Genomic DNA, 26,007 nt, shown 5'->3' on the forward strand with positions numbered 1-26,007 from the left:
TCCGGTCACTTGGCTAGTGACCCTCCTGACGACGGCCTACGTTTGTTTCACCGCTGGTCTAGCTCCTCTGGACTGGCCCTAGTCTCCCCCTGAAGGGGACCCTCCTCGGACCCTCCTGGTCCACTCAAGACACCATTTTGTGTCGCCACGTGGGCTTGCCGTAGCCAAGGCTTGTTGCCTCCTTCACCGGATCCAGCATAACCAGCAGCAGACATCCGACGTGGGACAGCTTGCAGACCTCCAGCCTGGTCGACATCAGCGCCCCTGGTCCGTGCAGCAGCAGAATCCAGTGTCACCTCTTCACCTGGCTGAGTGACCTCGTCCGGTGCCATCCCGGTGCCCACCTAATCACTGGCTAGTGATTCAGAACTTGGTCCTCTCTGCTTACAGGTATCCTTCTTCACTGATCCAGTCCTTGGATCAGCCCGGAACATCTTCACTGGTCGCCTGCCAGCAACTTCCACTTCAGGCTCCTGGTTCGTCAACAAGGATTCCCGACGACACTTGAACCCTATGCAGCCGCAGCCTATGGGCTAGGTAAACCGAGTACCACGGTGCTCCAGCGTAGATCCACTCTCTAAGTGTCTTGATTCACTTTCGTTTTTGACCTACCTAGTCGGGTTCGCCCGAGAACACTAACTTTACATTTACTAGCCTCCATAGACTTTGTCCCGCATTGCGCGCGAGAGTTTCCATTCTGCACACGCCGTCCCTAGGCCTCCTGCTTCTAATCTAAGGGTTCAGCATTGTAGGCCCAGCGGTTCTAAAGCCTCTGAGAGTAGTACTTACCTGCTAGTAATTTCGCATTCCGCTTCCATAGTATATGGTTTTTCGTGCCCCTCGGGCATTTGTATAAATTGTGCGACTTTCAGTATTTCTTCAAGAGTGTTGTATTGTGCTTAGCACCCTGTCCTCATAAAGAGTCCAGGGTTGTTGTGTTATAAATAAATATCCTTTTATTTTCATAACAACTTGTGTGGTGTCCTTTCACTTGGTGTTCAAGGGGTATATGTGATGGTATAACAGCTGGCTTAACACGCCCTCTAGAGTTTAGCCTAAAGACTGCTCTTGTCCATGCTACTAGGATAGCTGGTTTATAAGGTTGACTTACAACCAATCATCAATAAGGGTCGTTTGGACTGATACATAGTGATCACTAGAATAGTGAGCACTGCATATCAGGCCAACTTCTCACAACCAAAACCTAAGGATTTCTCATTTGCTTCAAGGAGGTGCTCAACTGACCCTCACACTGAGAGAAAAAGTATGAAAGTGTTGTGCATGTCCTCCTAATTGACACCTAAATAACTAAAAAGAGCATGGGTATTAAATGACCCGGGTATGAATACATATGGTCACTAGCACAATAGCCTACAGGGATACCCAAAAATATTTTAGGGGTCTCCTCACCCACAACTTCTCATGGCATGCTTCATCATCGTCAGCACCCTACACTGAGTAGGATATTACCACTCAAGTGAACTCAAGGATATGGAGAGATCTTACGTATTTTGTTTATTCAGGACAGATACATGGGTCCAGATATAATAGTTAAAATACAAGTGATTAGGTGATCCATTGATTTCACCTATGAACCACTTACATTTTTGTAATCGTACCAAGGAATTATCTAGCAAAGAAGGAAAAGTGTTACGAATTTAACTAAAGAGTTGGACACCTATTAGCAATACGCACCCGACAAAGGGGATATAAAGGAAATTAAAGATAGTCTAGGAAATGTGGTTGGTACACCAGAAGAGATACAGGAGGCTTTTAGAAGCTTTTACGGCAACCTATATGAATCAAACGTAAGAAATGTGGATGAGAAAATTTCAGATTACCTGGCAGGGATACAGCATGACATATTAGGTACGGAAGCTAAAGAGGAACTAGACCTTCCATTAACACTACAAGAGGTAAGGGAGGCTGTGAAAAACTTACCGGCGGGGAAAGCCACAGGACCAGATCAAATTCCGGCGGAATTTTATAAAACTTTTTGGGACCTATTGGGGGGAGACATGGTAGAGATTTTTAGACAGGCACAGGTAGGCAGATCGATACCACACTCATGGGCAGGTGCGGACATTATAGTGATTCTAAAAAAAGACAAGCCAGCATTAGAGCCCGGGTCCTACAACCAATTACTCTTTTAAACGCAGACACAATTTTTTTTTGAAATCATTAGCTCAAAGATTAAGCAAGAATATTGAGGGGCTAGTTAGCACTTCACAGCATGGTTTCATCCCCGGAAAAGGTACGACTCAGCACACTAGACAAATGATTACTACCCTGGATGCTGCGGAGGTGTTACGACACCCTGTCGCAGCCATATTTCTTGATGCTGAAAAGTCCTTCGACAGGGTCTCATGGGAATACCTATGGAGGGTTATGAAGTGGTTTGGGATAGGTGAGGGCTATATCAAGGCAATCCAGGCTCTTTACGAAGAGCCAACAGCAAGGATAAGAATAAACAGATGCTACACAAAGGCAGTCCAGATCAGACGAGGGACCAGGCAGGGCTGCCCAGCTTCGCCCCTGCTGGTTGCTTTATATCTGGATCCATTGTTAAGAAAACTAGATAGCAATAGTAACATCTACCCGGTTAGACTGCATGGGAGAGAGTACAAGCTATTCGCATATGCAGATGATGTGGCTATTATAACACCAAAACCAGGGAGAGCGATAGCTGAAATAGAGCAGGAGGCTTTGAATTTTGGAATGATTGCAGGCTATTCGATTAATAAAGGCAAAACCCAGATTGTGCAGAATAAATATACAATACATCAAGATACTAGAATTGTTCCCGAAGCCACATACCTAGGGATAAAGGTGACTACCGAGTTAGATAAGTTAGTAGAACTTAATATGAATCCACTACTAGACAAAGTAAAAAGATACACCGAAAGGATTCACAACTTACATTTGACGTTAATGGGGAGGATAAACGTCATTAAGATGATCACTTTTACAAAATTTCTATATCTCTTTAGAGCGATCCCATTGTTCTTCGCACAGTCATGGTTCAGGAAACTGGAATTAATACTTAACAGACTAATCTGGGCCCAAGGGAAGACTAGAAGAGCGTATCGACACATGGTACTTCCGAGGGCGAAGGGGGGATGGGGGGCCCCGGATTTTAGACTTTATTATTGGGCAGCAGTTTTGCAGTATACACAGGGGTTATTAGCTGGTGGGGGAAACGAGAATCAAGACACAAATGTATATAGAGCACTAGTTGGGGAGGAAGCCGAGAACGGCCTGCTGAAAACAGTCGACTACAATTATTTTAAACACACTAAGTTTAAGACTCTACGAGCAGCATATAATGTTTGGAGGGTGGTGGCGAAAAAGCTTGGCATTGGCCGATACAACTACTATACACGATTATATAATAATCACTCACTGCCAGCAGATATATTCAGGGACACAATTATGAAGGATTAGGATAATAAGGGGGTTAAAAAGATAGGGGATTTACTGGACACGGAGGGGGTAATTAGACAATTTCAGGACTTACAAACGAAATATGGGATAATGGGAAACAATTTTTTTAAATACTTACAGATAAGAAGTTTTCTCGCAAATAAAAGAGGTGGACTAATAGGGTTTGAACATAGTAGGATTATGGAGTATTTGGAGAGGACGAACCGTTGTACAATTAGACAGCTTTATGCAGAATTGTATACATTAAAAATCGATGATAGAGTTAAATTCGCTACTAAATGGGTTGAAAAGGTGGGTGCGTCCTTGGAGGATCTACAGACATCCTTGGATTTAGGGCATACAGTTCTATGCTCTGCGACATTACAATCGCAACATTACAAAACAATATATTCCCTACATTATACGCCAGCCAGAATTGCACAGTGGGGTGGGGTCACTGGAATCACCTGCCCACGCTGTGATTCAAGAGAGGCGGATATTGTTCATATGTTCGCTCAATGTCCGCAACTACATACACTAAAAGGGGCAATCGAGAACTTTTTGGAGAACTCATTGGGAATTAAAAGAAAATTGACGGATGATATAATAATCTTAGGATTCTCGGGAGGAACAGAGGACCACCATATAGAATTTCTGTTTATGGTAGCGGCGGTGTATCGAATCGGAATTGCAAGAACATGGCTTGACAGGGCCCCCCCTACATTTGAAGTATGAATAGCAAGGTTGATCTCTACCTATAATTTGGAGAAAGCTATCTATGAAAGAAAGGGCAGGAGGGCGAGAGGATTGGGTGAAAGAATTTGGCAACCTTTAGCTCGCTAGAAAAATAGTAAGAACTAAGGAAGGACATTCATGGCCGGAGTAGGAGAAGAAAGCAGTAGAAAGTAAGAAAGCAATGTTAATGGTATTATTACATCAAATTTGTTAACGGTATGTGGAAAATACTAAAGTGAATATGATTTTTGTATTGAAAGCTTTTTATGCTGTATTGGAAAATATTGTAAACATGGGATGAAAATTTCAATAAAAAAATAAAAAATAAAATAAATGAATTAACTTTCCTATCATCTGTGAGATTTGGAAGAGTTCTGTGGTATTGCCAGATTTGGATATCCTGCGTATCTTTAAAGTAAAACTATTCTCTCCACCTGAGGGCTAAATAATGTAGTCACGGGGACTGTGCTGTTAGTGGCATGTCTATCACTTTATTGACAGAACCTTTCTTGCTCATGTTGGCCACTGTGATGTGTAGATGTTCTGTATCTCCATACCTCCTTAGAACATTTTTCATTTTTCTCCAGTTGCAAGAACTCATCGATGCTGCTGATGGTGTGATACACAGGTGCTCTAAAAACCAGGCCTTATCACTGCAGGAGAAGCAACAAGCAGTGGTGGAGAAATGGGAAATCCTGAAGAATAAAGTGGAGCAACGCAGAGTGGACCTGGAACGAGCGTGCAGACTCCATCTTTTCTTAACAAAGGTGAGCTCTAGATTCACACAGCCTTCTAGGCTCTTGGTCCAAAGAAATCCACATTTTGTAAGCAATGCACACATTTTGTTTGCCGCAAGGGTAAATTGCTGCAGTACATTCACTGCCCTGTTCTTGAGAGATGGTACTAAAGTCCATATTACGACTTGTGCAGAGTGATAGATAGATAGATAGATATATTTATTTGCACAATTAATTAAAATCATTTCAATTTGTACAAAAAGGAAGATGAAAAAATATTTTCAGCTCTCAATTTAAAAGCAGAAAGTGAAACGCAAGTTCATATCTGACACAGCAAGGGTTCATGAATGGTATCTGCCGGTAGAATTGAATTAATCTTAGTCATAAATTTGACAAAACGTGCGGTCATTTGAGCTGATTCCCCCTTCATACACTCCTCTAAGGCTTCTTGGCAGGTCCGCACATTAAGAATTCTCCAAATGGGGCGCAACCAATACATTCGAAGGGGGAATAGAGTGCTGCAGATACACAGGACGTGTGTTAAATTTTCTTCCCCGTTGTTGCAGTAGCGGCACTGGGAGGAAATGTCTGCCTTGTACCTCCTTCCGTAATTGTACCCCACCAGGGGGATTAGCCCAAAACGCAGTCTCATTAACTGGTGTTTCACTAATGGCTTCATGGAGGATGACAGGTAGTGTGGTAGGGTTTTAAAATCGTAGAGTTTTGACGCCCAGCTGCCATGTGATCGTTTTTTCACAGATATTTCATCCTGTTTCATAGACAGTATTTTTGCCTGTTTGGTCAGGGCTTTGGCAGCAGCCCCAATGGGTAGTGAGCTCGCCCATAGATCGTGGGCTTCTAAAGCGTCCAAGCAGAATGTTAAAAATGTATTCCAAGAAGTGCTGGGGTTATGTAACAGTGACCAGACGCAACTCTTTAATGTGGAGGCTTGGGCCACTTTTGTTTTTGCACAGTAGTCAACAAATCGTGCTTTCATGGTCCAATGTTGGGAGAAGAAGCAGAACTCCAAGCCGATTTGGGCATGAGAGGTCGAATTGGGTAGGTGAAACACTCTACGAAAACAGGCTGATTGCATTCTATCCAGCCAGGTGAACATTTTATCTTTAAAAGTAGTAGCGCCGAATGCTATTGTAGATAGTATTTTGGCATCTATCACTCTAATTAACGGGGGAAAGTCAGGAGAGTGGAGAGCTTTCTTAGTTCATAAGAAGGCCCCCTCAAGCCCGCGGGCCACACTTTGCATTGCCGCGATTTGCGGACCCGAGCTCCCTCTGTGGTCTATCCAGACTCCAAGATATTTGTAATTGGTGACTACCTCAATAGATTTCCCAGCAATGTACCAGGGGCACTGTCTCGCTTGGCTTCTAGAGACTATCATCACCTTGGTTTTAGAGATATTAATCTTCAGCGCATTGGTTTCACAATATGTTGCCAAGGAATCAAAAAGGCGTTGGAGGCCCACCTGTGTTTGGTCGAATAGAATCGTATCATCTGCATATTGCATTGACTGGATTTTAACAGATGCGATTCTTGGTGGGAAAGCATGAGAGCGGGCCAGCCACTCTGGTAAATTTGCAAGGTACAAATTAAAAAGTAAAGGGGCCAAAATACATCCCTGCTTTAGGCCTTTGTTGGTCATGATTTTGTGGTTGTAGACCAACCAGCAGAGACTTTTATTTTGACCCAAGTATTCGAGTACAGGGTGATGAAGGCATTCAATAGAGTCGGCGGAATGCCATATTTAAGCACTTTCTCCCAGAGCCTGGGGCGGGCAACGTTGTCAAATGCCTTTTGGAAATCAATAAATCCCAGGAACAACGATTTTCCCTTTGGTGCAAGTGTGGCCTCGATCATCCATCTGGGCTACGCAGATCAGATTGTCCAACTAGGCAAACACGGAGTGTTAATCATCTCCATCTCCATCCCCATCAATACTCAGGTGATCCTCGGATGCGCAATCATCTACAATCCCCCAAACAGTACAATGGACTTTAGCACCCAACTCCTAGAACAAATCCTTCCATTCTGTCTCAACCATAAAAACATTATAGTCATCGGTGACTTCAATGTTCATTTCGATTTAGCTGATAATTCCCTAACTAAGCGACTGGCCACAGACATGGAAATCTTGCAACTATCGCAGAAAATAGCTCGCCCCACACACAGAGCGGGGCACATGTTAGATCTCATATTTACTAACATATCGAAGACTAACATTACAAATATAACCCCTTTGACATGGACGGACCATTATAGGATAGATTTTATACTAAACCTACCTTTAAAAACCAAAAGACCGCTAGCTCAGTCGACTAACTCCACTAAATGTTGGAGTAAATTCTCTTTGGAAAAATTCAAGGAAGATTTCTCCTTTTTTCCCAACTCTGAAACGACATGCGAAGAAGAAATTTGTCTATTGCGTGACAACATAGAGAAAGCACTTGACCACTGTTCGCGGACTCGCGCAACCAATCGATCGAAACCGAAAATCTCTGAGAAATGGTATGGCCCAGACCTAAAAACTGAAAAAAGAAAATGCACCTCACTGGAGCATAAATGGAGAATAAGTAGAAACGCCGAAGACAGAGCCACTTATAAACATCAATTGAAAATATACCATACCGCCATACGCAAAGCAAAGAAAGACTATTTCTCTCAAAAAATTCTAGAGAATAAAAACTCGTCCAAGGAGCTTTTTAAAATAGTAAAAGAACTTTGTAATCCTCCTAGTCTTACATCTAACCTGACGCCATCACAAGAAAACTGCACAAAAATTAGTGACTTTTTTAGTGATAAAATTGACAAAATATATGCCTCTTTTACAAACAACACCCAGACCCCTGTGGAGTATCGGATGGACCCTACTTTGCAAGCCAACTGCTCTACCTTTGGCCCATTTTCAGAAGACGAGGTCACTCAAGCCATGTCAGAAATTAAATCAGGCTCGCCATGGGATGTTTGCCCACACTATATTTTCTCTCAACTGACTCCCATAATTGGTCCCGCAGTCACAAAAGTTCTTAACCAGTCCCTGGAGCAAGCTGTATTCCCAGAAGTTTGGAAAAAATCGGCGGTAATCCCATTACTAAAAAAGGCGGGCGCGGACATAAACGACCCAGCCAACTATCGTCCCATCTCACAGCTCCCCTTTCTATCCAAGGTTTTAGAAAGACTGGTAACAAAACAACTGTCAAGTTATCTAGAAACCAACAAACTTCTAGATGTTTCCCAAACAGGTTTTAGATCAAATAACAGCACAGAGACTACGCTCCTGGCTGTAATGGACGACATACGAATGCAGGTCGATAAAGGCAAAACGGTCGCCCTGATACTCCTTGATTTATCAGCGGCGTTTGATACCGTGTCCCATAAACTGTTAATTCACATACTTGCCGCAAAAGGAATACAAGGTAAAGCCCTAAATTGGCTGGAGTCCTTTCTATCAAACAGATCCCAGTCCATTTGTTTAGGCAACTTTACCTCTACCCCCCGAAAGATTAAATATGGAGTGCCCCAAGGGGCCACATTGAGCCCAACATTGTTCAATGTATACGTCTCCTCATTGGCGTCGATTGGCAAGAAATGGGGCATTAATATCTGCTCCTACGCTGACGATACTCAGCTGATGGTAACCCTAAATGGAGAAAATGACGCCAAAAGTAGACTGCAAAACTGCCTGTCAGAGCTATCCAATTGGATGCACGGCCATTATTTAAAACTAAACGCTGACAAGTCAGAAATTCTCCTTTTTGGTGGGGCTAAACAGCTCTGGGATAACACCTGGTGGCCAACTTCCTTAGGTTCTCCACCTAATCCCACATCGTCTGCTAGAAATTTAGGAATTCAGATGGACACCACTCTATCGATGAAATGCCATGTCTCCTCAATATGTGGCAAAGGATTTGCCACACTAAAAAGGTTGAAACGGGTCTTCCCCTGGATCCCACTGGAATGCAGACAGATCCTAGTCCAGTCACTACTAGTTAGCATGCTGGATTATGGCAATTCACTATTTGTAGGTATGTCGGACTACTTATTTAGAAAACTACAACTGGTCCAGAATGCCGCAGCAAAAGCTGTTTGCAATAAGAGAAAGTATAATTCAGCCACAAGTTGCCTGAGAGCCTTACACTGGCTGCCCATGAGGCAAAGAGCCACGTTCAAAATGCTATGCATTGCCCATAAAACAATATACAATACTGGCCCTTACATTCTACGGAATAGAATTAAGTTCTATGCTCCTGCACGGAACTTACGTTCACAAGCCTCAGCCAAAGCAGCCACCACTCGGATCAAGCTATCCAGGATGGGCGGACGTGCCTTTTCACACATTGCTGCTAAATGTTGGAATGATCTGCCCATCAACCTCCGACTCACGGACTCCAACCCCACCTTCAAGAAAAAACTAAAAACTGCATTATTCCCTACATCAGAATAATCAACAAGTCCCAGGTAATTGGCCTAGGTTTTACTGCTCATTTTTGCAGCGCCGTGATATCCTAGTAGGATGAATGTTGAGCTCTACAAGTACACCTAACAATAACAATAACAATAACATGGCAGCCCTTTTGAAAACCAGTTTGCGTGAAAGGTATTAATTTATGGTCTTCTGCCCAGCTGGTTAGTTCTTGTAATAAAACGCTTGCGTAGGCCTTTCCATCACCATCGAGAAGTGCAATCAACCGGTAGTTATCAGGATTAGATCGCTGACCTTTTTTGTGGATAGGGACGAGGAGAGAACCACACCAAGAATCAGGGATAGGACCACCCATTCTACATGTCTCGAATAGGGGGGCCAGGAGCGTTGCCCACTTGTGAGTCGAGGCTTTGTATATCTTTGTTGGTAGCCCATTTGGGCCGGGGGAATCTCCTGGACACATTAGTTTTATAATGAGGGCAACTTGACTTGAAGTAATCTTAGTAATCGGTGACGTTCCAGGGAGGGAATTGAGAGGGATGGAGCTATGATGATTGCACCAATTATATTTGTCGAGGTCGACATAAAGAGTTTCAATGTGGGCCTCCCATTCAGTGGGGGAGACATTCATTACGGTGGATGGTTGGCCTGGTCTAGCAGCCTTATTTACCCAGTTCCAAAATCTCTTTTGATCTTTTGATTTTAAGATTTCATGGGCAAGTGTCCAGCACTGTTCTTCTTTTATTCTATTTTCTTTGAACCTTAATTTCCTATACTCTTTACGGGTGGTCAAAATCTTCTTTCGTAAGGATTTGTAATCCAAGCTGGTATGTGTGCTTTTACGCAATAAGGTATTTAATTTATGTTTAATACTCAGCATGGTATATTTGAGGTCACTGGGGTGGGGTAAAGATGAAGGATAATTGTTTGATTTTTTAACACTCTTAACAGTTAGATTTTTTAAGGTCCTCCACTACCTGCTCCCACAGTGGTGGTGTTAGCCGGCTGCTAGGCTCTTGGTTCAAGTTTTCCAAAAAGTTGACCACCTTCTCTTCAATTGCCTCTTGTTGGTCCAGTGTCCAGTGTAATTTTCTAATTGGCTCCAATGTTGGGTCTTTGCCAATCAGGTAGATTTTTGTCCGTAACTTATGATTTGCTAGAACTTTGCATGTTAGGAGGGCATGATCACTTTCCAATAAAGGGGGTTACCACAAATTCCGGGACAAATTGGAAGTGGGCGACCGAGATCCATATGTAGTCCAAAGTAGCCATTCTAAAGGGAGATAAATGGGTATAAGCAGCGGGCGAGTCTGACTCCAATCTGCCGTTTAGGATATGGAGCCCTAGTTGGTTTAAAATTGTGGCCGCCTTTGTCCCTTGATTATCCTTGCGTTGATACTGCCATTTTATATCTGGAATTGCCCACATTTGGTTATCCAGTGAAATTAGAAGGGAGGGGTCCAGGCTTTTCTCCATTAAGTTGGCATTAAAGTCTCCCATTATTAGCCACATATCATTCGTGAAGTGATCAAAAAGATCTTTCATGATGAGAATAATTTTGTTTAAGGTTATCTCTCGCTTGGTTTTAGAGGGATGTAGATAGATACAGCCAAGGATAATAGTAAGAATTGTGCAGAGTGAAGTTAGTGCATGCCTTTGTGCGTCAATTTCACCCTGTACATTTAGAAGTTTACCAGTTGTGATTTTTGCCGTGCAGTAAGTAAATCTGCATGCAGAAAATTCACATACTGTAAAACGTGCAAAATGACCATGTGTTAAACTTTTTTAAATATTAATTCTAAATATCACGACCTACAAATCATCAAAAGTCACAGTGAAAACATCAGTGCACATTAAAAAATATTCAGTGACCCAAAAAAGAAATATTTTCTTAAAGGAACAGGCACATCCATACTGCAAAATGTAACAATTCACAGGTGGCACAGAAATTAGTCAAAACGTGGTTCAAGATTAATATTTATAACTGTTAATTACAAAAGACCAAAGTAATTCCTCATAATTATCATTCCCTTTACAGTATAGCCAAGATATTATGCTAGAACAACACATTCAGTGCCTATCTCAATTTCCAAAAAACCCCATCTTGCTGTATGCCCTTGCCGATAAAACTATGTTTCCAAACTCTTTTACAGCTATAGTTATTACCACGTCCGAATCTGTACCTTAATCCAGTGTCTGGCATTAAGCTCGTACCCCCATCTGCAGCCCTACTAAAGTACTTATTATCAAACCTACATGCTTTATGTAAGCCTAACAGAATTTTGTTTTCCTCATGGATACTTTAACATTTTTCAAACATTTTAAGATGAACTAAGGTGTACTCTTTTTGGGTTGAGTAGGTTTTGGGTCACAGGTCTGCACAGTAAGGGTAGACCTCCATTGAGGCCTGATGGTGGACACTTCCCTGAAAGCATATGACAGTGATGAGGTATATGGGGATGGAGAAAGACTGCTGTGTCTGGTGGCCGTGGATGCATTTGAGAACTGGGCGGATGGCATGATTGTCTCTGTTTGAGGCCATCTTCTTCCAGTCTAGTAAATTCGGTTATAGCATGGATCATGCAGCGCATGGCTGTTCTGTTAACTCTTTATTATGCTATGCTTTACCTTTGTGTTCCCTAAATATCGTATTCCCTTTACTGTGCTAAGATCAGAGTTTGTATATGATTACCAGCACCCACATTGGCATTCGTTGGCTCTCTAGAGTTGTTCAGAAACTACACATGACCAGCCTCCATTGCACAGTCTCCTGACATTATTTCCAATGTGTGTGTCACAGTGATGCTGCTGCACTGCTCACATTTGTCATCTTCTCAAAGCAGATGGTAAATGTGAGCATTCATCTCCTCGGAATAGGAAAACCAGGTCCGCCCAATTATTAAACCTTATGTGGTATTAACTGTATTTGCACAGTAGTGGCAGGCTGTTATATCCAGGTAATGTTATTTTTATGTGCAGAGTTTGCACCCCGCCAGCAACTCAAACCTCAAAAGGTGCAAGCTGTTGACCCAACACTTATGATGTCACCAAAATGGAGGGCGGAAGGAAGCCTGCCAACATCATATTGTCTCACAACCCTGATGTTCGAGTGTTTTGCATTGAGTGGTGCACTCAGGGCAGATATTCCTTTGAAGAAACGTACGTGTCTCAAACCTCCACCCATTTAAGTTAGGAGCAAGCCCTGCAGTGTGCGGACCATTAAGGACCTCTGCAGCTGCTGGGAATGTTATTTATACCCTCAGTAAAAGGAGGCAGTGAAAGTGGCCTATTAGGTAATTTCATGCAGAGCATAAGCATTTGTTCACAAGGCCTTTGCATTGTAGGCTTAGTTGCAAATGACCCATGTGTGCTCTACACCTGATCTGCTTTAGGGCATTCGAGGCACAGGAGAGGCTAGCCTGGGGGAGCGCGTGTAAATGTTCCTCTGTCCTCGGTTTTCAAATCTAGTTAAATGATGACATGTTCATGCGGTAAATAAATGCTATGGATCAGGATTCGGTCTAATTTGAAAGCCTAAACTCTAAAAGATTCACTGCTAAAATATCCACAATACTTAACCTATCTTTTCTATGGGAGATCCTCACACATGCAAATTTACTACTTAGCAGTAAATGCGGGAAGATCTGTGGGAGTGACTGGAAAAAAGGGAAATACTTACACCTAAATGGGTGAGTTTAGGGAGGAGTATGGAAGGATTAAGGGAGGTAGACACCCACCCACAAAAGATGTAGGGCCGGATTAAGAGTTCAGGGAACCCTTAGTGGCAGTCCGACCACTGTCTCACTGTGAGACCGCCCGCAGTTTTACAGCTAGAATGGATGGACCGCTGCGACCACCAGGGATCCAAGATCCTGTGGCCTTCTGCCAGCGTTCCGAAGCAGAATTATGCTAGTGGTGCCACAGCTATGCTGCCAAGCATTTTACGAGTTGCCTCACCACCTCCATTTTTATGGTGGTGAGCCCGAAATGAAAAGGGGGCACTGAGGCAACTAAGGAGGCCTTAATAGGGCCCTGTGCCACCTCTGGGCCCAGAAGGTGCATGCGAGGGGGGGGGGGGGGGACATCTAGTGTCCTCCTGGATTGCACCCCCAGTTCATGCACGACATGGCATGTATGCCACACCATGCATGGTCCATGGTATTTAAAGCAAGTGTACTAATAAATAGGAATTCATACATTTATCATTACAGTGTAAATGTGAAATGCAAGTTTATTACCAAAGTACTGCACAAATGATGAAGGAAAATCACTTTTTATTACTTCACAGAGTGCATGTTACTTTATACAGGGAAGCAACTTTCCTAACAGTCAAATAGCCTTGAACTGTCATTTTTCTTTGCTGCACAAGTGTAGCACCTTGTATCCTGGTTTTGGGTTAAATACCTATTGGTAAAATAATTACACATGAAACAATGGCAAGGCATAAACCAAATATGCAGATGTGCAGAATGTAATATGCTATTTATTACCATTATTGAGGAAGGGGAGGGGCATAATTGCCTCCAAAACTAACCATTTAGTACCAGATGTAGCTACACAATCCTCACTCCCCAGTAACTCTACCCTTGTGTTTACAAACCTGAGCTTGTTTTTGGAGCTTTTTAACATATTCTGCCACTAGACAGTCATACCAAAGATGGAATATGTGACACTGCTTTTCACAAGAGACAGCTTCCTTTATGGAATTGACATGCAAAGCATTTTTGTGTGTGTTTTTTTAGGTGCGGGATTACTGTTCCTGGGCAGCAGAGATGATGCGGGAGATGAAGGCAGAGGAAACCATTCGTGATGTGTCCAACAGCAGTCAGCAGCTAAAGGGGCATCAGGAACTACGGATGCAAATTGAAGCTCAAGAGGACACATACAACCAGCTTGTGGAGCGGGGAAAGTCACTCTTGCAGGAGGAGAACACTTCAACAACACAGGTAAGAATTGAATGCTCCATCTACATTCACAGATGTGATAAAGGGAAAGGAGTCTTGCATCTGGTGCTTGTATAATGGGAGCAGTAATCCATCTATCAACATTTTAAATAGAGGAAAAGGGACGATTTTGCACTACAGGAGATTTATTGCCATTGTATTTTGGCATTTTGTGATAAGTCTGTGATGATGTGAACATTTATTGACAAGACCTCAGATTCAAATATGTGAGTTTAGCCTCACTCATTCCAGATTTTACTCGCTCATTTACCCCCACTTGACTCCTTTTGCTTGCTAGTCCACTCACTCTTACTTTTGATAAATCCAGTTCTCATCCAGGGGATACTCACCAATAGTCATAATCTATGAATAATCCCCGCCCATGTGCATGATCCCGGAGCATATAAAAAATACATGTATATATACATATATATGCATATGTGAAAACTTATACATGCAGCCTAAAATGTTTCCAACATGGCAAAAATGCTGAAATGACATAGGCTTGCATTGTGGTACCTAGACCTTCCCAACCCATAAGGAAAAGAGGAAGCAGTAACAATTGCCCTACAACAATGCTTTATTGCCATAGAGAAAGCTTGTAATTGCAGGCATTTGCCTGAAGGCTGCAGCAGAGTACTCAGAAACAAGGAAAAACTGACACCTTTCCTTTAAGGCCTTAGAGTAGGGGTACCGTGCCTTTAAGACCTGCAGGAGACCCCTTGCTCCCATGATGCACCACAGGTGGCAGTTAGGTCAGTTCTTTTTTCTGGCTCCTGGAGCTTGAGCTCTTCAGTTTTTTGACTGAAAGTGATTTATTTGAGATTTTCTCTGAAAACTCAACATTTTCTGACTTCTAAAAGCCTATTCTACTGTTTTTATGGTTTTACCATACATTTTTCCAGTCGGAATGCCAGCCTTATTCAGGAAATGCCCTTCCTGTGGCAAGAAGATGGCACTGGCAGATCCACACTCAGTGTGTATTATGTCTTCCATCCTCACACAAGCCTGACCAGTGTTACCACTGCCAGAAGTTTTCCAGGCAGACTCTGCGCGACAGGGAACGCATTAAACTTCAGGCTCAGCTGGAGAAGGACCGAAGCCATCATGAAGGTGACTATGGAGTCTTCAGACCAGCAAAAAACACTGAAAATGGCGACATATCACCTCTCCCGAATTCAGAAAGAAGAAGGTGACAGGAGATTCGCCCTCAAAGTCGCCTTCAAAGAGACCCAGACACTCGTCAGCGCCGAGGGACAAATCGCCATCTCGACATCGAGATTCTACGCCGCATGCAAGTTTTTTTTTTTTTAAATTTTTTTTTTGTAAGTTTGTAAGTAAGTAAGTTGGAGTCTAGGCACAGCACTTTGGGCTCGAAGGCAGTGGGTCCTGAGAGACCTGAAAAAACTCAGTCGACGTCGAGGCTTCCGTCGACGTTGAGACACTCTACGCCACCCTCGAGAGTCACGACGGCAAACATTCGCTGCAAGTTGGCTTGTCGATGTCGAGAGTGTCGTCGAGGTCCCATCACTCGACATCAAGAAGATCGATGCCCACACGGCGTCATGGGAAGTCGATGCCGAAGGTAGACGTCGAGGTCTCCGCATCGCCATAGGCGATCGACTTCGAGACCACCGTCGAGAGCGGGACGGCGTTCCCATAGTAGATCACCTCGATCGACGCTGCGGGTGATGCAGACTTCATCGACGTCGAGGCATTCGACGTCGAGGGAAAAAATTGAACGGCCACAGAGGAGGCCCGGCTTAATATCCAATATCCAAATCCAGATCTTAATCTGGGGCCCAGTCATCATTCCCGGGACTGCATATTGTGTTGATTTCACTGGAGAAATCTCCGGAGCTGGAGAGAAGAGGGCCTACGGTCCGTCACCTTGATGGCTGCAGGGTGTCGGGACAGGTGACCGCAGAAGTCCAGGCTCGGACTATTCTCGCACTTACTCGCCATCCAGGGCCTCTCCAGATAGAAGTGCTCCTGCTAGAGCCTCCAAGTCTCCCCCCAGAAGACCAAGATCACCTTCCATGCACTGATCACGGTCCAGCGGTCGTCAAAGCTCTCATCACGAACGTCCCCATAGAAGAAGACACACAAGATCACCCACATGGTCTTCCTCCACGAGGTCCTTGGTCCTGGACTACTCTCCGACATTCTCCTCAACTCCTCCATCGCGGGTGTCTCCCATCGATGACATCACGACTTTCTCAGATGTCCTGGGTAGAGGTGCGAAGAAATTAAACATCACTTTGCATACCCTGTAGTTCCTACTTCCATCATCTTTGACACCCTACACCACCGTACAGCTCCTAGACCGCTGCTTCCTTTGGTGCCAGTATTCTTGGAACCATCTATGGCCACATTCCTCACCCCTGATATGGTGGGTTCCGTCCCATCCAGGATTGGTAAAAAGTATAAGGCCCAGCCGAGGATCCCTTATTTCTCAGAGCTGATCCACCAGTACACTCAGTCATTGTGGCAGCAGTCATGAGGTCTCATTCAGCGTCTGCATCATCTTCTGTCCCCCTGTAGAAGGACAGTAAGCAGATGGACTCCTATGGCAGAAACATGTGCAACACTTTGGCTTCATCCATGAAGATTGCGTGTGCCTCAGCCCTTCTTGGGCGATATGACAGGTCTCTTTGGGACTCCCTGGCAAGGTTTACCGAAAAGCTTTCCAAAGCAGACCGGCAGGACTTCAGTGAAATTCTGCTAGAAGGTGGGCTAGTAGCCAATCAAGTTATAAGTGCGGCAGCGGATGCTTCAGATCTCACCGCGCATGTTTACTCCCATGGTGTCTGTTCTCGGCGCTCAGCCTGGCTGCCCCTCACAGGCCTCAAGCCTGATGCACAGAAAAAGATTCTAAACCTTCCGTTTAATGGCTCCTACTTGTTCGGGGCTTACGCCAATGAGGAGATGAACGAGATGAAGACAGATCTGGATACTATCAAGGCTGTTGATCTGGAGAAACAAAAGGAATTCTGAAAACGCTTTCGTCAGGGCTACAAACGTCCCTTCCAGCAGAGTGTTCAAACTCCTCAATGGTCCTCCCAGAGCCAGCAGAGGTCCCAATTCCACCAAAAGCGCCCTGGAAGAGGAAGGGGTTACAAGCAGTAACAGTCCACCTCTAAGCAGCCTCCCAAGCAGTGAGGCATTGCTTCCTCCGCACCCGTTCGCCACTTCGGTAGGAGGGAGTATCGTTTTTCACCTGGAAGAGTGGGAAACCATAACAAGAGACAAATTGGGTGCTGAATATTGTGCAGCATGGTTACTTGCTAAGGTTCAAGTCTCCCCCTCCACAAGTGCCCCTGAAATTGAAGCTCCTTCCTCAACTTCAAAGTTGGCTGTTACAGGACGAAGTATCTATCCTTCTTTCCAAGAGGGCCATTGAGGCGGTCCCACCTTTGCAAAGAAACCAGGGGGTATACTGTTGGTACTTCTTAGTCCAAAAGCGTGGAGTAGCCAAAGAGTACAGGCCTATCCTTGATCTGCGCCTGCTGAACAGGTTTATAAGAAAGGAGAAATTCCGAATGCTAGCCATGCATCAAATCTTTCCGCACCTTCACCAGGGAGACTGGATGTGTGCCATCGACCTGCTGGATGCCTACTTTCACATTCCTGTCTTACTGAAACATCTCAAATTTCTCAGGTTTCAGGTCTATCACCACCACTATGAGTATCGAGTGCTTCTGTTCTGACTCGAATCCACCCCACGGACATTCTCCAAGTGTATGGCGGTGGTGGCTGCCTTCCTCCGCAGGCAAAAGATCTTCGTCTATCCATACCTAGATGACTGGCTCCTGAAAAGTTCCACATCTGCGCTACTCCAGAGCCATCTCTTGTACTGCCTCCACCTGCTGCATTCCTTGAGGTTGCAAGTCAACTACAAGAAGTCGGTCCTCAACCCCACGCAACGGATACACTATCTGGGTGCCTCCCTGGACTCCCCAAAGGCAAGCATGTGTCCTTTGGAGGAGAGGTTGTCATCAATGCTTCTCAAGTGCCACACTCTTCTCGACACTGCACTTCCCACAGCCAGGCAAGTGTCTTTACTGCTGGGATCGATGGCCTCGTGCATTTCCATTGTGCTCAATGCACGGCTTCTCATGCGGGCTCTACAACAGTCCCTCGAAGATCAATGGTCACAGAGGTCAGGTCGCTGGGAAGATCGTGTCTCTCTCCACCAAGCTGCCAGGGACTCAATCAGATGGTAGATGAAACGTTCTCACCTTCTACAAGGGGTCCCTTTTCATCAGACGCCTCCAACACAGACAGTGGTCACAGATGCCCCAATGCAAGGCTGGGGAGCTCATATGGGCCAGCTAGAGGTACAAGGTCTCTGGTCCAAGACTGAAAGAAGTTATCAAATCAACTTCTTGGAGCTACGGGCGGTCCATCTTGCGCTCAAGTCCCTGTGTCCGTCCCTTCAATCCAGCCACATTCAGATTCAGACGGACAACACAACGACACTGTTCTATCTGAACAAGCAAGTAGGCACAGATCACGAGTCCTGTCTCTGGAAGCCCAATCCATATGGCAGTGGCTGCTGACTAGATTGTACAACCACTGCAGAGAAATGAATCACTCAGCATATAGTCTTAGGTGGACAGTTCTCGAAGCGCATCAACATATCACACATCAGGAGCTCTTTAGGATTGAGCGAAGATGGGTCCACCGCCTCTCAACAGATGTTAAGGGTCTGAACGACTCAATCCCTTGGGGCTCCCTTGCGAGGACCTAAAGTATAAGCCCTCTTATTCTGGTACTTTATTCAGTCCACCCATGCCTTGGGTTCCGGCCCCTCTGTTATACATTCTTGACTTGACACATTATAGTCCTTTGACTTAGTACATGACTTCCCCCGGCAATGCTGCACACCACTCTGGGGCAACTTTTGATTACCGGGCTGTCTAAAGTGGATTGACTGCGACCCCATAGTCAATCCCCTCTTTTCGATAAAATGCTGAAAAAACCCCGTACTCGGGTTGATTATCTGACACCTCCTATGGGTGATGGTGGCAGCTTAGACACTACAAAATATCCGCCAATTCGGCTCTGCCTGGTAGCTTTGTGTCCTGCAGTTCTTCCCCGACAGAACGCCCATCTGGGCATGCACAGCTTTCTCCCGGACCCCCTGCATGTGATTGGGGAGTTACGGGAATGGCCGGGTAATGGTTGAAAAGCAACGGAGACGCTGGATACGTTGCTCCGACTTCTCTCTCCCTCCAAACCGCGTGTGGGTAGGTTCAGGGTCATCGTCCGTTCTGCGGACAGGTAAGTGTCATGCTGAGGTGTGCAGTAGACCTCAGCAGCAAGTTTTAGTCCAGACAGCTTTAACCGCGGCAAGCCCTTGCGAGCCGCTACGCCTGTGATCAGTGTGCCGGGGGTGATGTGCCTGCAGTGATCCTCGCAACCCTACGCCATGCCGCATTGAGAGCTTTACCTTTTCCCAGGGCCGCCACATGCTTGGGGGCTTGACACTTTGCCTTACCCTGGACCCGTTGGATACGGGCCAGATGTAGGCACTATGCACTGACCTTAACTATGGTTATATGCCCGTGGGAGGAGGAGTCTTGATGCTAGTTTGCTGGTTTTAACTCAGGTTTGCTTCTCTGATCCCCAATAACCACAGGGGGTGTGTGTGCTGATATTCACGGCTACTGACGGACAGTATATCCTCGTATCGGCTTGCCTGCGCAATTGGGTGTAGGTGTGTTTTGTTGTGTCTGACCTGTTGGTCATTACTTCTTCTCTCCCTCATCATTAGGGTACCAACAGTCGTGGTGCCCACGCATGGGAGAAGTCCGTTGACGCCATATCTTGTCCCTAGTAGGGTAAGGCTTGTATAGTTATTTTTTTACTGTTTTTGCTAGCATCTAGTGACCTGTCCTTAGGCGTTTTTTAACTTTCTCCTTTGGTTAACAACCACACTTTGCATGAACTTTGCAGTTTTTTCTTCGAATTTAGAACCAAGCAGTTGTGATCTAGATATTTGGTGACAGCATTGGGGTAACAATCATCCCCTTGTTTTTCCTTTATTGTCATCCTTTCTAGGTCCCACTAGGATACAGCAGGACCTCTTGGCCTGCCTTTGAGTCTCCTGTGGAAGGTAGTATTTTCCCCGGCCACTTATGTGTGGTACAGTTTTCTTATTTTGGTCCTGACGAATTGCTAATGAAGCATGAAACATGTCGACCGACCACTAGGTAGAACACACATCACTGGATCTTTGTACTGGTGTGTATTTTCTCCTTCCTGTTTTTATTAAGGTAGTTAACCACACCATTAAAATTCCTTGTGGATTACGTAACCTTTTTTAATTATCACCCCCCCTTTTTATGCCTACACACCACCTAAGCCCTCACACCCACATGCACCAACTGGCAGGAACAAAAGATCTCCGATAAAGAGCCCCTTCGCGGGTGCCCGTCAGACATTGCAGCGCCAGTCTGACGAGGAGCAAAACCCAGATGATGAAGCATGACACCTAGCTTGCTGGGTGTGAGAGGGTTTTGTTCCGAAAGGGGGCTTCCCCCTCCTTTCCCACCTGTGCTTGGTTCTTTGATTTCAACTCGCCCCTACCTTTGGGGAACAGTGTATCCTTGTTGTTTGTGCTGGCGAGGGGTCTCTCAATCGTCGCAGTCCATCTTCCAGGAACCCTGAACGTGCAGGCAGACGGTCTCAGCAGAGACTTCGTAGAAGTGCACGACTGGGTGCTCAACGGCGATGTCGCTCAGGAGGTCTTTCGGCAATGGGGAGTGCCGGATATCGATCTGTTTGCAGACGCGGAAAACTCAAAATGCCCCGTCTTTGCGTCCAGATTCCCCCAGTAGGGATCACGGGGGAATGCACTTTTGATCAGCTGGTCACGGACATCGCTGTACGCTTTGCCTCCATTCCCTCTGATCCCGGCGGTCATACAGAAGTTCTACAGGACCAACACCAGAATGATCCTGATAGCGCCAGAGTGGCACGCCAGTGGTGGTACCCGGATCTCCTTCAACTGTCCGAGGTTCCACACCTGAGGCTGCCCTGCAGCCCGGACTTGCTGACCAAGAACGAGGGGAGAATATTTCATCCCAACCTTCCCTCTCTCCGATTGACTGCATGGCTCCTAAAGTCATACAGTACGGACATCTAGACCTCACAGCTGACTGTATGAACATCCTTAGAGAAGCAAAGAGACCCTCCACCAGAAAGTCTTATGCTTTCAAGTGGAAGAGATTTTACCTATGGTGTAATGACAACGCTCTTGATCCGACTCAAGGTCAGGAGCAAGTGATTCTTCTATACTTACTGCACTTGGCGAGGTTAGGCCTGAAGTACCCCTCCATCAGGGTCCACCTAGCCGCTATCACAGCGTATAGAAAGTCTCCTACCCAGACCTCATCCTTCCAAATGCCTGTGATCAAGGATTTCCTAGAGGGGCTTAAGAAAGTTTTTCCACCAGTGATGTCTCTCTCTCCTCCCTGGGAGCTTAATATTGTCCTCGCCAGGACAATATTGCGTGGACTCCTGAGGCGGAAGCCGGGAGTATAGAGTGTCTTTTTAACCATTTAGACTGATTTTAAAAAACTGTAATTACGCTATCTGTACTTGTGCTAAAAGTTAAAAAATTACCTGTGTGGTAATCTGAAAAACGATCCCTGTGACCGCATTGCGCCACATTTTCCCGCGGAATCAATTGCAAATTGGCAGCCGATTTTCGGGCTCCCGGTCAATCCCACATTCACCCCCCTCAAGGCGCAGACTTCGGGCGCCATCTTGGAGTAGGCAGTGGACAGCGCTCTAGTGGCTGGGCGATTTGGGCCCAGTCCCTATAAAAGAGCCAACACTATTTCAATCAGTACTGTATGCGTGGACTCCTGAGGCGGAAGCCGGGAGTATAGAGTGTCTTTTTAACCATTTAGACTGATTTTAAAAAACTGTAATTACGCTATCTGTTCTCGTGCTAAAAGTGGACAGCGCTCTAGTGGCTGGGCGATTTGGGCCCAGACCCTATAAAATGAACGCCATATCCCGAACGCGCAGCGGGCGCGACGATGGCGCGCCGGAAGCGCACCAGAGGCAAGCCCGTCTGGGCCTGTCCGGGCCAGGCCGGGCTCAGGGCTAGACACTATGCCCATTTCTCCCGATCCTTGGATCAAATACTCGCGAGATGAACTTCTACATCTCGGAACTAAAACCACTCCCCCTGAACCACTACCATCACCCCAGGGTGACCCTCTTCTGAAAGATAATCGCCAGATACCGAAGTGTGTAAGCCTGGCCCTGCTTAACTGCAGATCTATACCCAAACATTGTACAGAAATCAATCTGCTGATTCAAGATACAAACCTGGAAATACTATTCCTCAAGGAAACATGGCTGACCTCTAACTCTGAGGCAGATATTGTTAGCATGTTACCCCATGGATTCCTAATACAGTTCCATAACAGAACCCAGGGAAAGGGAGGTGGCTTAGCCATAGTTTACAGGGATAATTTTACCTGCAGGATACAAGAGGGAGGAATTTTGGATTGTGAAAGCATCCATTTTAACCTTCAAATTACGCCAAACAAATCCCTTTCGGGTATTCTTATATAATGTCCGCCCGGAAGCCTAGGACAATTCGTAGGCTCACTGTTAGAAACCACAATCATCTCCTGTACCGCGACACCCAATTTTATTCTACTAGGAGATCTGAATCTTCATTTTGACGATCTCGCCGATAAAATTGCAGGTGATCTTACATCAGAATTGAATGCGTTTGACCTCCCCCTTAAAAACTCCGAGGCTACGCACGCTAAAGGACATCTTCTAGACCCGATTTTTTCTAACATCCCTAAAATAGAAATTTCGCCCCCACTCCCACTACCATGGACGGACCACTTCCTCATCCCGTTCACATGGCAAACCAATTTAGACATCCCCCAAGTTCAGGCACTTCGCACTCAGGAGAGAATATGGTCCAAACTCTCCTTTGAGAACTGGACCCGGGAATTAGAACATTCTGCCCCTCTCGCTGTCCCCGACCCTCTGAAAGCTGACGCAAATTTTACCTAGTGGCTAACCACCACTCTTGATTCAGTAGCACCCAAGAAAAATTTGAAGAAAAAAAGGAAAATCTTTAAATCCCCATGGTACTCCCAAGAACTTAGGGCTAGATGTAGGTAATTCTATTTTACCACTTCTAAAATACCGAATTTTACCGATTCGGTATTTAAGAAGTGGTAAAATAGAAGGGGGCACATGTAGGTATTTCAGAATCGGTAAATACCGAATCTGTAAGATTCGGTATTTACCGATTCGGTAAATACAGAATCGGTATCCCCCATTGATTCCTATGGGCCTTGAAGCCCATAGGAATCAATGGTGAACACCGAATCGGTATTTACCGATTCGGTAAATTCCGATTTTTGCAAGGGTGCAGGGGGTGTCACTTTGACACCCTCTGGCACCCCAATTCCGGACATGTGTGCCATGTGGCACACAGACATGCCCTAAGGGCATGTCTGTGTGTCACATAGCACAGGTGTGCATGCACAGATGTGCATGCACACCTGGATTCGGTATTTTACCACCCAATTGGATTGGGTGGTAAAATACCGAATCTGAAAGGCCTGCGGCACTCAAAGATGTGCTACCTACATGTGCTTTTACAGATTCGGTATTTTTGCTGAGTCTGTATTTACCGATTCGGTAATTTTACCGAATCTTTAAATACAGATTCGGTAAAATACCGATTCTGTAAAGCATGCTCCTACATTAGAAAACCCTAATACCGGTCGGAAACGGCCGAAATCGTCCGATTCCGACCGGTATTAGGGCTCCTACATCGGGCCCTTAGAAACTTAAGAAAAATCTGCAAAACTCTGGAGCGTAGATGGAGAAAAGACTGGGCCCCCCTCAATAAAGAGAAATACAAAACAGCCATGAGGACCTATAAATCAGCTCGGAAAATAGCCCAAGCCTCTTTCTTCGAAGAGAAAATTAGAACTGCCTCCAACTCGTCTCGGGAGACATACAAAATAGTAAAAGAGTTACTCAAAATACCTAACGCCCCCTTGGTGCAGGAATCCACGGACACCAGATGCAACCAAGTAGCAGCTTCCTTCGAGAGCAAAATAAAAAACATCCTACAATCCCTTCCGCCAAAATCTGACAGTTATGCCCCCGCGGATCCTACTGCCGCAAACATAGGCCCCACTCTGGACTCCTTTAACCAGATATCCAAAGAAGGCTTTTTAAATGCTCCAACAGGCATGAAAAGTGGATCCCCGAATGACCCGGCCCCCATACACATCCTTCAGCAGGTGGGACCTACCATCTCGCCTTTGGCCACTGCCCTTATTAATGCCTCATTTGACAAAGAAGAGGTTCCCCCTAGTTGGAAACATGCAGTAGTTAAACCACTGCAGAAGAAACCAGGACTTGATCCCCAAGACTTTGCAAACCTCCGACCAATCTCTCTTTTACCAGGACTGAGTAAGTAAGTAAGTAATTAAAGCTTTATTCGATTTTTTCAAGTAAAATCATAAAAGCACAACAAATACATCAATTGAAAATTCATATACATGGTTGATACAAATAGTTGCTTACTTAGACAATTAAAAAACATTTGTTTAGGAAACGGAATAAAACACCAGTTATTATAAATTTAAGATCCAATATCATCAAACAACGATAGGCATCAAGGTACCGGGGAGGGAAATGTTTTGCCACATAGATTTACGGTACCTTATAACCGATTTTAAAAAACATGAAACGGCGAAAATAACATGGTCATCTTCTAGCTGTAGCAGTTTTTGAAAGGCTGGTCTGCAGTTTCTTAAGCCCCATCGGTTTAATAAAGGTTTCAAAAATTGTTGTCTAGGGTTGGTATATAGTTTGCAAAAAAACATGTGTATGTTAGATTGCACTGCGATGTTATCGCATGGACAGACCAACTTACTGGATGACCAGTTGTTCATGTCAGGTAAGTTGACCATGCGATAAACAGTCCCCAAACGCAGACGAGACAGAAGCATTCGGTGATACGGGCTGGGGACAACAGTAAGGTAGGTTTGCAAGCCTTCGTTGGGGGTAATTTCCTGGAAACTTAAGACTGTGTGTTTTAGTTTTTCAAGGTTCCATCTCGCAGTTTCTAGGTGGATGGTTATCATTTTTTTAAGAACTGATCTTGGGATACCCTCCATGGTTCTTGGGTTTTCAAAGTACTCTGGGTGTCCCAGCTCGGTAAATGTTGATCTTACATATGTTAACCATCTAAAGTTAGCAACCCCATCTAAGGCCACACAGTCTTCTATGAGGTCCCTGTTGAAACTAGCTTCGTGTATTACCCACACCTTATGCCACAGCAGGATTGGGGACATCTTAATAGTGTCACTAAGGTATTTAACTCCTGCCTCGATATGCGCCATGAATGTAGAGGTACTTTTAGGCACTCCCAATAGGTAGCAGATAAATTGATTTTCGCAACCCTGCAGGGAGTGATCCTTCTCAATGCCCCATAAGCCCGCACCATAGGTGGCTGTTGAAGCACATTTAGCCCGATAGATCTGGATCAGCTCCTTAATTGTCTTACCACCAAGTCTGTCAGAAAAAGAGCGCAAGGCGCCTATGGTGCGGATGAACGCCAGCTTTCTGGCTGCAATCGCAGGCTTCCAGCGGCACCGTCTGTCAAACAGAACTCCTAGATAGCAAAACGTATCAGTGGGAGCTATTTTTTGTTTATCCA

General features: G+C 45.1%; 1 protein-coding gene across 1 annotated transcript in view; it reads left to right on the forward strand.

Annotated features, from left to right (window-relative positions):
* The window catches only part of SPTBN5 (spectrin beta, non-erythrocytic 5), a 2,284,272-nt gene that overhangs the window by 1,027,247 nt on the left and 1,231,018 nt on the right, over positions 1-26,007 (forward strand). Inside the window, exons 34-35 of the mRNA XM_086937224.1 lie at positions 4,746-4,925; positions 14,076-14,279. Coding sequence (XP_086793350.1) covers positions 4,746-4,925; positions 14,076-14,279 — 384 coding nt within the window. The remainder of the gene's footprint in view (positions 1-4,745; positions 4,926-14,075; positions 14,280-26,007) is intronic.

The sequence above is a fragment of the Lissotriton vulgaris genome, chromosome 9 (assembly GCF_964263255.1).
Source record: "Lissotriton vulgaris chromosome 9, aLisVul1.2, whole genome shotgun sequence".
NCBI lineage: Eukaryota > Metazoa > Chordata > Amphibia > Caudata > Salamandridae > Lissotriton > Lissotriton vulgaris.